Source organism: Lepisma saccharinum, chromosome 6, assembly GCF_977018435.1.
Source record: "Lepisma saccharinum chromosome 6, izLepSacc3.1, whole genome shotgun sequence".
Lineage (NCBI taxonomy): Eukaryota > Metazoa > Arthropoda > Insecta > Zygentoma > Lepismatidae > Lepisma > Lepisma saccharinum.
In genome coordinates, this window is record NC_139234.1 from 19504146 (window position 1) to 19518534 (window position 14389).

At 37.7% G+C, this 14389-nt stretch overlaps 1 protein-coding gene across 4 annotated transcripts in view; it reads right to left on the minus strand.

Annotated features, from left to right (window-relative positions):
- The window catches only part of yem (yemanuclein), a 108176-nt gene extending 94139 nt beyond the window's left edge, over nucleotides 1-14037 (minus strand). For all 4 annotated transcript variants that reach the window (XM_083123605.1, XM_083123607.1, XM_083123606.1 and 1 more), the window contains exon 1: nucleotides 13778-14037. In XM_083123605.1, the coding sequence (XP_082979731.1) occupies nucleotides 13778-13942 (165 nt within the window). In that variant the 5' untranslated portion in view covers nucleotides 13943-14037. The remainder of the gene's footprint in view (nucleotides 1-13777) is intronic.
- Between the last annotated feature and the right edge of the window lie 352 nt (nucleotides 14038-14389).

Consider the following 14389-nt stretch of genomic DNA (forward strand, 5'->3'; position numbering starts at 1 on the left):
CTTCAGAGTCGATCTAGCGTCCTTGAAAGCCAATTAGATTTTCTTCATTTAAGGCCGAAATAAAATGCTTGGAGATCGTTGTATTTGTAGCCTGGCTTTACGTCACCGAGACCAGGGGTGTAACGGGCGACACTTTTGAAAGGCATTTAAATGTCAACCTCCGATGCACGTAGTACACACACGGAACTGTACTGTTGCAAGTAAACGTGACTCTGCCACCTCTACCCCCCAACCAGTACAGTGTGACTACAAGCAAAAGAACCGCGTGTCATGTGCACCGTACTCGCGCATGGAGGGGAAGATGCGCGAAGGCTTCTGGCCGAACGTTCTTTTGTTTGTGGTCCACGTATATAATCGAATGTGGGTTTGGGTTAGTTTTCCTAACCATACATGTTTATGATTGTTCTTCCATCCATCTCATTTAATTATCACCTATCCTCATCGTCGCGATCAGTGAAAACTGGCACGAAAGATATAAAATATCTCTTGTATTTCTTTACAGGCCCTCGAGGAAGAGAGAGATGAAGGTACGTACTAATGAGAGAATGTGCGAGTGTGTGTGTCTGTGTGTAAAGTATAAACTCTATCTCTCTCTCTCTCTCAAATGCCAGGAAAATTTTTATATCAATAAAAGACGTTTTTCTTTTTGGTCTATTTCTAGGACATTCTAAATAAAGAAACAAAAAATATCTGAATTATAAACTCAATTTTAAAAAAACAAAACTACAAATCTGAGAGAAAATATTTCTCCGTATCAGAAGTGCTTCATATAATGAATAAGAACATGCCTGAAAGCGAGGTAAAAAAAATGAAAGGAAATGTAGGGATAGGCATTAAAACAGAAAGGACTGGCCAGACTGGATCGGAACAATCGTAGCCTCGGTCTTCCTTGGAATAAGAAAAATGCGATGAGAAATTATTTTATCTTGTTCATCTTTATTTCAGTTTACTTTCTCTAGAGTAACCGGGGAGAAAATATGTGATCAACTGATGAAACACGAAAAAAACATTAAGTCTGTCTCAAAAGAAAAATATATCCTGGTTAGGCGATAGCTAATAGAAAAGAAAATTATCTAGTCTGGGTACATTACAGTGGCTTTGTTAACTTGTGAAGTTGGTTGTTAACTTGCGGATTGCACTGCGACGCATGGGCGTCGCCAGAAATTTTTGCAGGGTGGTCGGGCAAATAAAAGTTTAATAGTAGAAAAATAATAAGTATTATTACCACGGTTATAAATGTTACTACACAATAATAAATATTATAAAGTAACAAAAATTAATTTTATTCGAAATAATAATAATTATTATTATTATAAAAATGGGGAGACTCGATCCACCAAACGAGTGAAAACCAGCACAACTATTTTCCATTATTTCTTTTGCATTTTATGCAGTTAGTATCTGAAACGCATTTTGATGTTAACTTTTGCACGTCTCGTTCAAGAAAATGCTTTAAATGTTAGGGAGATTTTTTTTCAAAAAGTTTGTTTTGTGACCTCTCACCTCCAACTGTAATTTGTTCTTTGGATGAAATGCTAGAATATAACTTGCTCCTGTATTTTTCACTCAATGTTTTCCATCCAATGCATTTTTACTTTCCTGTTCGAATACTAACTAAATGAACTTCATTTGTGTTCTTAACAATAAGAGCATTTCGACTTTCTTGTAACTTTAAATTAACGACGTCAATATCCAGAGGGGGTCCACAGACCCGTTCGACGCCCATGCTGCGACGAAGCCGAGCTTGGTAATTAACCTTTTCGCTTTGCAATCAAGTATCCACTGGTTCTATTCCCAGTTGGACTACATTCCAATGGTTCTGGCCTCCTTATTGTAGTTCAATTCCCGATTAGCCTTCACGTACAAACTTGACTTTTCCAAAGCTTCTGTAATTATTGCAACATTACTCTCTTCATTTCGTGTGCCAATGACACGCTAAGAGTGTACAAATATGAGAGATAAAATATTGTTTGCTTCTTACAATAATCTGATTGTATTTCCCTAAAGGAAAAACGAGTCAATTACATCGTCAAAGAATACCTTAGACGCCACGTCATGTTCTGATAACGTGACTAATGAAGTCCTTCAGAAACGTGCATGTTTCCAAGCACAAGTTTCTCTTTAACTTCAAGCAAGGGATATTACGCACTCGACAGACTTAAAATGCCTATCAGTTATTTAAATTATAAAAAAATCCGTATATTGTTTCAGAATTGGTCCGTCTTGCTTTTTAATTTTCATCAGGAGAATAAACTCTGAGTGAAATTCAGAAAAAAAACCTACGAATATTCAGTAAATGAAGAAAGCCTTACCATACAAAGGATATTCCTGAGTAAACGAACGATCTAATCCAATGGTTCTCAAACAGTGGTACGCGTACCCCCAGGGTTACATGAACGACTTGTAGGAGGGTACGTGATCAGCTCGGAAGAGAAATGTCGATACCCACACGACAACATTTTTGCCCAATCTCAGCTTCAAAGTTTCAAGTGCACAACCAGACATCAAGAAACTGTGTCAGACTATGCAGGCACATGCTTTTTCACTAGAAACTCTGAGAAATTTACAAAAATCTCCAAAATTGTGCTTGACAGTTTGTTGACAAACTTATTTTTGTTATTTACTTTTTTCAATAACTGGAAAACATCATGATACTTCTTAGCACACAAGTGTTTCTATTATTTTTCTTTGCAACTAATCGTAAAGATTGTAAACGTAGGAATACCCTATAAAATAATAAACGTAGGATTCTAATGTTTGTTTACCATCCTTCTACATACAGTCCGAATGCCACTTTGCTCTATTACCTCCAACATTTAAAAAATCAGGCAGCCAAAAAAATTGTGGGGGTACATTAGACATTTAGTTAACGACTAAAGGGTACAATGAAAAAAAAAGTTTGTGAGAATCTCTGGTCTAATCGATTGTTGCCACGGGCTTTTATGCAAAAAGGTTCATCCTGGTGGTCACGGGCACTTCTTGGTTATAATAATTCTATTGGCTTCCATTGGTATCCTTAAAACCCAGAACTGGTCGTGACTGTACATCTCCGGCCACTACTAAGTCTGCGGTCTGTTGCTGCCAAACTTGGCGTTTGCAGCGCTCCGAAGGGCAAGCACATAATATGAATGAGTTATTCAGTCCTTAGAAGGCAAATTCTTATTCTCTCACCATGTAAAATATGTGCTCCCATGTGACAGTTGCCTTCGGGTTGTAGGGCCTCCCCCGTGGCGTAGTATAACGCAGTCGCCTTGTAATCAAGGGGTCCCGGTGCAGGCACATAGTGGTTACGATTCCACTTTAGACTGTAGGTTCAGCCCCAATTAGCCTATATGTGCATAAAAGTGGGCTTAAAAACTCGAAATTGAAACCAAACTAAAACCTTCGGGTTTGCTGGGAAATTGCAGCGCAGAAGACGCTCTAATGCTTCCGTTAAGTTTCGTTACCTAGGCTCCTAAAAATGTGGTCCAGAAAGTTGCCTGTACCGCGTGGCTGCATACACGCAGGATACAAAATTCAGCTTCTAGAGGGCTGGTAGTGTGGAAAGCAGACCTTAACGAGGAAAACGTCACCAGAAAAGTTCTTTGCCGTGATGGCCTCTACACGCTGTGAAAGTTTGACGATGTTTTTCCGCGACATTCTGTACTTGTAACTACATGGCACAGGATAAGAGCTGACACTAACGGATTGACTTTCAAAGAAAATATGTTATTTATGTATTTAAAACCCGGTAGATATCTGCCTTTATGTCCGAAGAAGTCTGAGTAAAGTAAATTTGGTTTAGGTATAGTTTTCAATACCATACCAAAGTCTCGAACACTAAGTCTCGGTCTCGTCTAATTCTCGATTTTTACATTTACTAATTACCATCCCAAATGTACACCAATTACATTTAAGATTCCCTGACTTTTACAAATCAGTGAGAACCCTTTTTTAAATGGGTGGGTAAATTATACTCCCGCTGCCCCCATAATATGTTTAAGAATTCAAACAAAGCACTTAATCCTTGTGATCATATGTTGTTTTTTTCATCGAATTTCTACCTCGCTTTGCTAACCGCTAACACGAAGATGAACAATCAATTGGGCAACACAATATAAACGTGCAACCAAGACTCGAACCTGGTATAATAAGATGCAAAAATATAACCAGGCAAATTGCTCATCACTATGTTCACGCACTTTTCTTCTACCTCTGCTGTTTTTAAGGTTTCATTGATTTATTTCGCTTTTCTGCAACTTTTGGCTAATCGCAAGGATGCGTGATGATATGATGAAACTGATAACGGGGCACTCACAAAGAACACACATGCCGAGTCCGGTATCCCAAGCGTTGTAGCGAGCTGTGCTAACCATTCCGCCACGGAGGTCGGCTGTGCTCTTAAGGAATGAATTTGTACGGTACAGCTAAGTTAGTGTTTATATACCATGCTTAAAACAAAGGAGAAGGGCGGAGTGATGGACAAAATGTGTTTGCTATTATCTTTGGATTCGACTATACCTCAACCTTCGTAGCGCGTAACACTAACCCTTGCACCACACAGGTCGGCAAATGCGGAAACGATAACCTCAACCACAATACCTGCAACAGGGAGCTGGGGACCTGTTGTAAGGGTGCCGCCATCTTTATTTCTATAGTAATTGTATACCTGGTTTGCAAGTAGGCGAGAATAATAAATCAAAGCAAACCAATGGCATCACGTGATAAGGTAACAGCTCGAATGCAAACTACACAACGAAACTAGGCCACGCAATTCCAAGTGCAGTTTCTACCACGCATCGCGCAAACACAACACCCGTTGATTACATGGGGCGTAGTTTCGTTATGCTCTGTAACTGAGGTTGGGTGAAAATGACGTCACAACACCGAGTGTTCTGTTCAGCCGCCGATAGGAGTCCCAGACAAAAACCATATCTTCGAAGCCTACTTGATTGATTTATAGTCCACAACAACGGGAAGGGTGTGGGGTGATAGAAGGGAGTGGTACTTGCCTGAAGTAATTGAAGAAAAACATGCAAAAAACTGTCCGAGTGTGCGATCTCCAGAATAAGACTACATCAAAATGAGCATTCGTCCAGGGTTCGAATCCCCGCCTGAGATATCTTTCTCCATCACTTATCCCCATTGTCGCGATTAGCCAAAAGTAGCACAAAAGTGACGTAAAATAACTTGATTCATCAATAAATCAAAAGCAAATGGGCATTAGTTTTGGAAAAACAAATTCCTCGGCATCCTCAGGATTTGCAATAACGAAGTTTCAAACGTTAAACTGCACTTTGCTATTCCAGACAATAAATCTTTTTCAACATTGCTGAAAATAGATAAAGTATAAGATGATTACATCGAATGTCTCATCAAGAAGTAGGTTCAATATTTTTTTTAAAAAAGTGAAATTTATTTATATTTCCATTTTTTTAATCTTCTAACATCCCGTTTTTTATGTATTTTCAAAATGCCCAGGTTTTTCCATCACCAATAGGTTCTAACGACCTTCATAGTGTATCTTATGTTGTCATGCAATTTTTAAAATAATGCATTTATTGACATGGTTGGGTATCAACCTGCAGGATGATACAAGATTCCACTTTCTTTATTATTGCTCAAGCTTCATTTCCTAGCCGGCCTCTGTGGCAGAGTGGTTAGCACACTGCGCTACGACGCCAGGGTTCCCGAGTTCCAATGCGGCCTGAGCATGGATGTTAAATTGTGTCATTTCATCTTCATCTTAGCGATTCATCAAAAGTAGCAGAACAGCGAAGTAAAATTTAAGGCAAATCAATCAACCAGGCTTCATTTCCAGGTGCAATACATCTCGGATGCAATGTTAACACATTCCCACGCAGCTCTGGGAGGGGCATCGCTCTTCGAGGGTTCCTGCTAATGTCCCTTACCGATGACCCCCTTCCCTCCCTGGAGTTCTTGGTAATTTGGCACCCCGGACATGCTCTCAGGTACGGCATTACACCTCTCCTCAAAGTCGCATGCACCCCTTTTCATTTGTCAATCAACAAGGGGGTAGAAAATGCCCCCCAAAAAACCTGAAGATATGGACACCTCAGCTAAACAACTTTAGTCGTTTACGGGCCAATGCAAGACATACTTTAAAACGACCAGGGCGGTTAACGTGCTGTGCATAATTCACATAATACCTATTGATAGTAAATGCTTTATTTGTAGTATTATTAGTGTTATTAGTTGAAGTTCTTAGCTTAGATTAAATATTCTGGAAGAAATTATGATGAAGTTAAGATGTGCACCAGACATCATAAACTTATAGGGAATTAATATTCCTACGCACCAGAAAATACGTACAGTTGAACCTAAATTTTGCATATGTCAAGGTGAAGAGAAAATAATATGTATAACTGAGAATTACTTACAAATCAGACTTAGATATCACGTCATATCATTATTAAAATACTGTAATTGCTTCTATTTTGAAGAACAAAATATGCACAATAAAGGTTATTTCTGTCATAAAGTGGTAAATTAACGAATCTAAAAGTTTGATTCTTAAATACAATACATTTGCCATTTTATTAGTGAACACTTTGATTCTGAAATATTACAGTAGACACTATAGTTTTATAATTCATAAAAAATCGTGTAAGATAGCATTTCCTTTACTAATTAATGTGCAAAGGTGGCATAAGCGATGCCTAAAACTGCAGCTATGTCGGGGTGGGGGGGAGGTGAACCAGTTTGCTTATCTCAAGTTACAATATTCCAAAAATTTGTTTCATGCGAAAGGTAAATCAACAAATTTTATTTTCCCTCTAACTTTTAGACTGTTTTCTTGAACAAAGAATATATAAAAGCTAAACTCAGTAGAATAATTATATATTTCAGTACACTAACTCATGAAATGTTAAAAGACACTGAAAAACAGTTGTGCTGGATATTCACTGTCTGGTGGATCAAGAAGAAAAGTCTCCTTAATGATGAGAGAAAAATAATAGTTTCAATAATTTTCCATTTGTGACATAGATTGTTCTGCAAATGACACTAACAAAGTAAACAGATTGGGGGAATTAATTCTGTTTCATTTTCCATGCAGCTTCATTTTACTTCCTTGATAAAAATGAACACTAAACTGTGAAAAACTTGCCTTAGAGCATTTATAAATATGTATGATTGATTCATTTGGTGTTTTAAGTCCACTTTATGCACAGTAAGGCTAATTGGGACTGGGCCTACAGTTTAAAGTGGGATCTGAACCACTATGTGCCTCCACCGGGAATCAAACCCGGGACCCCTTGATTAGAAGGCGATGACGCTACCACTGTGCCATCGGGGAGGCCTTTATAAATATGTATGAATTCAATGGGATTTTAATTAATAAAAGTTGCAATTTTTCACGTCTACAGAGAAAAATGCACGCAGAATTCCCAGAGCCAATAATTCACGCTTAATTCCCGTTGAGTAGCCACGCCTGTAATCACAATGGTACCCTTCACCCTATGTAACCTCTCAAAAAAGTGAAATATTTTGCATGGTTTATGAAGAGTATGTTGTTTATGTACATTTTCAGCTTTTAGCTTGCGGAACTGTGCAATTGTGAAGTAAATGACGTCAGTTTCCTCAGGGTATTGAACAGCCCAAAGGCTTCCTCCAAGTGAACATAGCACCCGACACATATCACAAGATCAGCTATAATTTTACATCATTAGGTTAGGTTTGGAGCTGATGGCATTTCCGACATGCTCTTCCACTATTTTAGTGTGCATACAAACGATTATTACTAATAAAAAGTGCCGGAAGTACTCAATGGTCTGACCACCACTACAACATTTTCTGGTGACACACATGGGGCAGTTTACAATTGACACACTATTGATAACTGTGGAATAGCCTACCTCCATGAGAGAGATCAACATAATATGCTACAAAAGCCAGAGATTCCAGGTTCAAACCCTGGTTAAAGTATGGAAGTAAAGCAAACGACATAGGTAGGAATAAAGAAATTAGCAATATATGTGGTGTATCTAGGGTATGTACTCTAGTGATATGGGACAAAAATAATTCACAGTTTTTCAGAATAAATATCCCAAGTTTCAAGACTTGTTTTATGGGGTTTAGTTTATCTTTGAGAAAATCCCTTGCAAAAATATTTAGTCTGACCTTTGTTACATCTCAAAACATTTTATTGTGTATTTAGGGTTCATTTTAAGTACTAAATTTTAAGAAACTGCAAATGGTGTAATAAATTGTTCATATATGATGTTCAATAAAAATTCGTGTTTTTTACAAAAAAAAAACACTCAAACGCTGACCAAGGCAAAATTTATTGTATAAAAAAACAGTATAAATGTAACATTTTCACCCTCTAACAGGGTCTTCTTCAGACAAAGATTCATAATAAATTATAGCTGACATAAATTCACAAAAAAATATTGTGAAGGCCCTGTTAGAGGGTGAAAAAGTTACGTTTATAGTGTATTTCTTACAATAAATTTTGCCTTTGGTCAGCGTTTCAGTGTTTTATTAAACATGGAAACAAGACAACAGTGTCACCATGTGTTTTACATGTGAGATCAAATAACACTGGTCGACATTTAAAAGAAAACATGACTGTTTCCAAATCAATAGGTGAATCTGGAAGTATTTTGAATGCTGATCACAGAAATGACATCCATACTTTCCCATAGTGTCAGGATTTTTCACAATTAAAATTTTCATATCAGTCATTATACACTTATTACCCCATCATATTATAACATTGACATTTGGACATTTTGTGATGAAATTTTTTTAGGGATTTCTTAATCAAAACCTACGTAACTGAAGTCTGTACAATTTTTATGTCAATGTGTCACGTGGAAGGTAGATTAAATGATAGCAATTCTTTATTAATTTTATAGTTCAAAATTGGGAGGACTTATAATGTGTAAAATCAAAATTTTTGCCATCTAAATAATTGAACTACACAATTTATTGTGAAATTAAGATAATTAATATATTCGTGTTTACTGAAAAAAGATGTACATGATGGGTAAAAATGGGTTTAATTTTTGGAACACGCTTGCCAAAATTATTCAGAGACAACAGACATTTATGAGACAACCGAACTGATGTCAACCAGTGTAATATTAAGTGGCATTACTTCTTTTCAACACTTATGACACAGCTGATAGTGCAGTATTCATGTTTGGGAGGACTTTGTTAGAATCTTTGCTATAAGTCCACATTTTTACAAATGTTATGGTGGTAAAATGAAATTGGCAGAAGGACAATCACAAATGCAAATCAACAGCACACAACACAAACCCCGCAGAGGATTATACTGGCTGTGAGTTCAGACGGCAGAACATGGTGCCAGCAAAATGCAGTCCAGGTTGTACTACATGGAAGAGATACAATGATTTTGTAGACAAACAGAAAGCAATTGTGCTGAATGCACATTATAATGTTTCTGAATGTTTTGTTACAGCCAAATTTGGACAGAACCCGTCACACCGCTCCCACAAATAAATATAATGAATATTAACTGTATTCAATCTGTAAATAAGAATATCGTGGAAAAGACAAGCATCAGATTTCTCACTAAAAATTGGGAAATATATTTATTATTGATTAGACTTCGGGAAAATAATGGGAGATGTTGAGAACATATGAATTTGTTAGTGTGTCCAATCATACAAGAACACTGACCTCTCTGACAAGACCATTTGATATTAGTCATATAAATTAGGTAGTCGATGAAATTCACTTTGAGGCGAGAAGTCCCAGGTTCGAACTCTAGTCAGGCTTGGATGTATCATTGTATTTTGTTCCATCACTCATCAACATGATTAGTCCAAGAGGTGCAACAGCTGACATATAATAATTAGAATAGAAATATAGATTGTCCAGGTCAGTGGTTCTCAAACGTTATCCTCACTGGATATTTTCTATGAATAGTGAGTTTCGGGGATTTTTTTTTGACTCTCTGATTAGTGGGGCCTTTGTGATATGTTGGATGTGTGTATCTGTAACAGAGTAAAATGGCATTCGGGCTGTATGTGGAAAGATGGTAAACAAATAAACAACAGATCCTACATTTATTATTTTATTGGCTGTTCCTACTGTTACAATTTTTATGATTAGTTACAAGAATACATGCATGCTAAGAACTTTATAAAAAAACTTTAATATTCATATAATTTTCAAGTGTTATTGAAAAAAAGTGAAGAACAAAAATAAATTTGTAAACAAACTGTCAAGCACAATTTTGGAGTTTTTATTGTAAATTGAATTATTTATTGAAACTTTGAAGCAGATATTCCGCACGTACCACAGTTCGAGAACCACTGGTCTAGGCTAAGCATAACAATAAGAATGTTAATAAACTGTTGTTGAAAAGGATGACAGGAGTAATACCACATGACCTGCCAGTGAATGAAGTCAGGCTCCCACAAGAGGAGGGGGTGGGCTTTGCAATGCCAAGCAGGCTGGTATTATTTCATATTTTATGGTAATTGTTCCCTGGGTGGCATTTGAAGGGGCAGATTCCCTTCTGGTTGCTGAGTTTTGGCTATGTAAGTTACATAATATCTTGATGTTAAAGGAGTATCTACTGGATGCTTCACCTCCCACCCCTTTTTGTTTTCAATTCCACACTGATTGGACCAACTGCAGGAATTATTTAATAACCAATATAAAAAAGCATTTTCGTCAAACTTCAGAGCGTTTTTCAGTATGGTAAACAAAATTCATTATTATCCCCTTGATTTGTCATTTCATCACAATAGGAAAGGAGTGACCAGAAGATAAACAATACTACTGATAGTATCATCATAGCAGGCTATGAGAAGTGGTGGCCATTAAGAGGGGGACCGTTCCACCCCCAACGTTCTGCCACTTTTGCCCCCGCACTAAGATAAACCTTATCTGCCAATGGAAAGTAAACTGTCCTGCACCCCTCCCAGTTTTCGCACCTTGTCCCCCTAGTTTGGGAACCCAATCACTGTCACTGGCTATGATGATTCATTTTCAGAGTTCTATTACTGTTTAATACGTAAATAACTTATGTTTCCAATGTTCCTGTTACTTGTCCGTCTGACACAACCTCCACTATTACCGAGATCTAGAATGTGGCAAAACCCTACAACACATTCATAGCACGGTGCACAACCGTTTTGATGTGACAGCTACATCTATCTGTTGTTCTCCTAATAATTACGCGAAAATGCATATTGGAAGCTGCACCCCCATCCACATTGTTGCCACTGAATCTAAGGTAGCCTACCACCCATTTCGAGGAAGTGAATCTATATGTTGTTGCTGTTGCTCGATTAACATTTCACATGCTATATTCCTATAGCTTGGAGTTTGTAAACAAACATCAAAAATGTATTTGTGCATAGAAGATAAATAAATATAAGTGAAACGCATTCAACGAGCTCATGCGGGGAAAAAAACATGATTGGATTACAAAGTTTCCCTTGCACATTAATAAAAATATATAATCCTACGTGTTAATAGAAGATCGCAAGGAGAGAAACGCCCCGCCTCCTTCTATTAACTAGTGTCTTCCATAATTTCGAAGTTTTCTCTTGAGCTTTCTCTGCATTTTTCGTTCTGTGACATTTAGTGTTCTCATTATAATGCATATCTTGCAAAGATTTGAAAAATCGCGATACAACAGAAAATTATTGCCAACAAGATTATTTTATTTGCAGTTCAATAAATGCGGTTGGTCAATATTTCAACACTGAAAACGTATATTTCCTCGTTTAAAAAAAAGATACTCAATTCAATCCAATTTAATTAACACGTATGATCTTGTCGCCTATAATACGTAGGCTCCGCCAACATGCCGGCAGCGCACACGAAAAAGAAGTGAATTCACAACACGCTCAATTCACGGGTTACGATGTCCGCTTGCCTTCTTTAATCCCACTCTTCCCCACTCGAACTTCGCGCTTGCGTGTCGACCGCTCACTATTTTAGGCTATTCTAACAAAGCGCGTCCATCACCTTTTTTTTTCTGCTTTCGACATGTCTACCTCTCGCTCTCCCGATACGGGATACGCGCAACTCTACAATAATTTTCTCACTACCCCTTGCCGCAAATGCGCGGATGCGTGCAGTCCGCGCACATACCTCGATACAAGCAAAAACGCGCGCGCGCACGTCAACCTACACCAACAGGCTGACCTTCGGCTGCATCCCGCCTTTCTCCCACATCTGTTTGCTCACACTCTCCTGAACCACATTTTCAGAAACTAGTACCGTAGTACAAAATCAAGTTGCTCCCCACCTACGCGGAGTGACACAATTCGCTGCCCTTCCCTGCCCCTCTCAATGTCCGACCGCTCGGAACTTAATTTTACCTAACACCTTTTCCTTTCTCCCTTTCCTCCTTACCAACGCCAGTCCACAATATTACGTGAACACGTATTCAACATTACGCACGTCCACACGCACGCATTCACAAAATAAGAAAAACGACTTACTGGTTAGACAGTACCCTACGTAATCTTGCAAATCATAACTACTTGAAACAACGTTAAAACGATCGAAAACTTTACACACACGATCATCTTGGTAACTACGTGACGTACAGCACATACTGGGTAAAAATCGATTCGAGACATCCTTGCACTATACTGCACGCTAATACATTTGTTTCAATGTTTACCCGAACCATGTATAGTTAATTCAAAATTTTATTACTCCCTTATAATAACATTCAATACAAATATTTCGAAGGAAAAAAAATGTATATATCCGTGAAAGAACAATCAATTATAAACGAATCCTTGTTTACATGAAATCAAATTCGTCCTATGTTTCAATGCCGAAGCAAAATTTCAACCGCTCTGATTTTAGAGTGCAAACATTCATGCCATACTAAATACTACTACGTATTATTAATAAATATACAGTATTTTTAGTAATGTAAGAAATTGTAAAATTTGTTCTCTAGCATATTCGTGTCCTCAACATCTGCGTTAAGTTTATTTTCGCAAAATCAAGTAAACAAAGGGGAATCGTGGTTTGACGTCAAGATTTCTCATTAAAAATGGGGAAATATATTAACAAAATTGTCACAATTTTGCACTACATCCAATTCGCTTTGGATTGAAACGATTTATTTAACAAAAGTCAGATTGACTGTGCAGCATGCCCCTACTCCCTACTTGGACAAGGCTTCTGTTTACAGCTGTTTATGATGCACTGTTTAAAAATAGGTACGATTTTTCAAATAAACAGGAAACATTTATATTTTTAATGCCTTAAATTAGTAATGACTGACATGAATTAAGCACGACATGACCAAAGGGTACTGTTGACCCCCCTCCCCGATCTGACGCCATTACTTCACTGGAACTAGAAAGGGATCGATCTAGGCGAAAGTGGTGCATTAGTGGGGGGGAGAAATTCTGCAGGAACACTATAAATCTCGGATATATAAAATAAACACCACCAATTACATAATTTGCTGAAAATACATAGGACTCACTGACGTCATGTACAGCACAGTGCATGCACGAATGCTAACAATTACAGTGATAAAAATTCACCAGTTTCCTTCAAATATGGCGACTCGTCTCCTGAATCCTCCCTAGTATATAATTACAGCCAGGATACTGCATGTCCTGCCAACAGAACAGGCCAGATATCTATTCTGTACCACTACATGAAAAGGAGGCAACATATTTGCAATGCATTTGTGTAAAGCCAACGTCATCATCAAAATTGCATATTTCACTTCTATTCCACTCGCCGGAGACATGCAGTTTAACACTACATGCAAGAAACCGTACAACACGAACATTTTCTGTTAACTTACCTCTGCTGAATTGAGCAGTTCACTATAGCTGAACTCTGGGCATGTCTCCTCATTGGATTCAGAAAGTGGAAAACAAAATCTTACAGTCCTGCTGTTTTGCTTCGGTTTCTTCTCCTTCTTGTTCGACCCTAATGAAGTTAAATAGCTCCGTTTTTGCTCGGACATTCTACATTAGCTCCACTAAAGTAAAACTACACAATTGCTCCGATTTTCCTTCAGCATATTCGTACACATTCTTCCTTCGTCGCCATCTTCAGTTGTTAACATACGCGCGGAGCATGCGCAGCTGTTCTTTGATGTTGCATTATGGGAGTTTTCCAAGCGCCAAAACAAATACACGTGCAACGCGTTGCGCGTAAGGCACTTGTTCAGTCAATGAGTTGGGAGAAAGATGAAAAGATTCAGTTATGTTAAAATATTCATATATTTCGACTTGGCATACATTTTTTAGTGTATGATTATATATGATTAAATTGAAATACATCCTATATTATGTTGACTAAAGTAATATTTTTGAAAACATTTTGTGTTGAAATAGTACGAAAATAGCATCTTTTTCACGCGTAAGATTTTTGTTACTTTATTGTTTTCTGTGTCGTTAGGTTAGTCGCG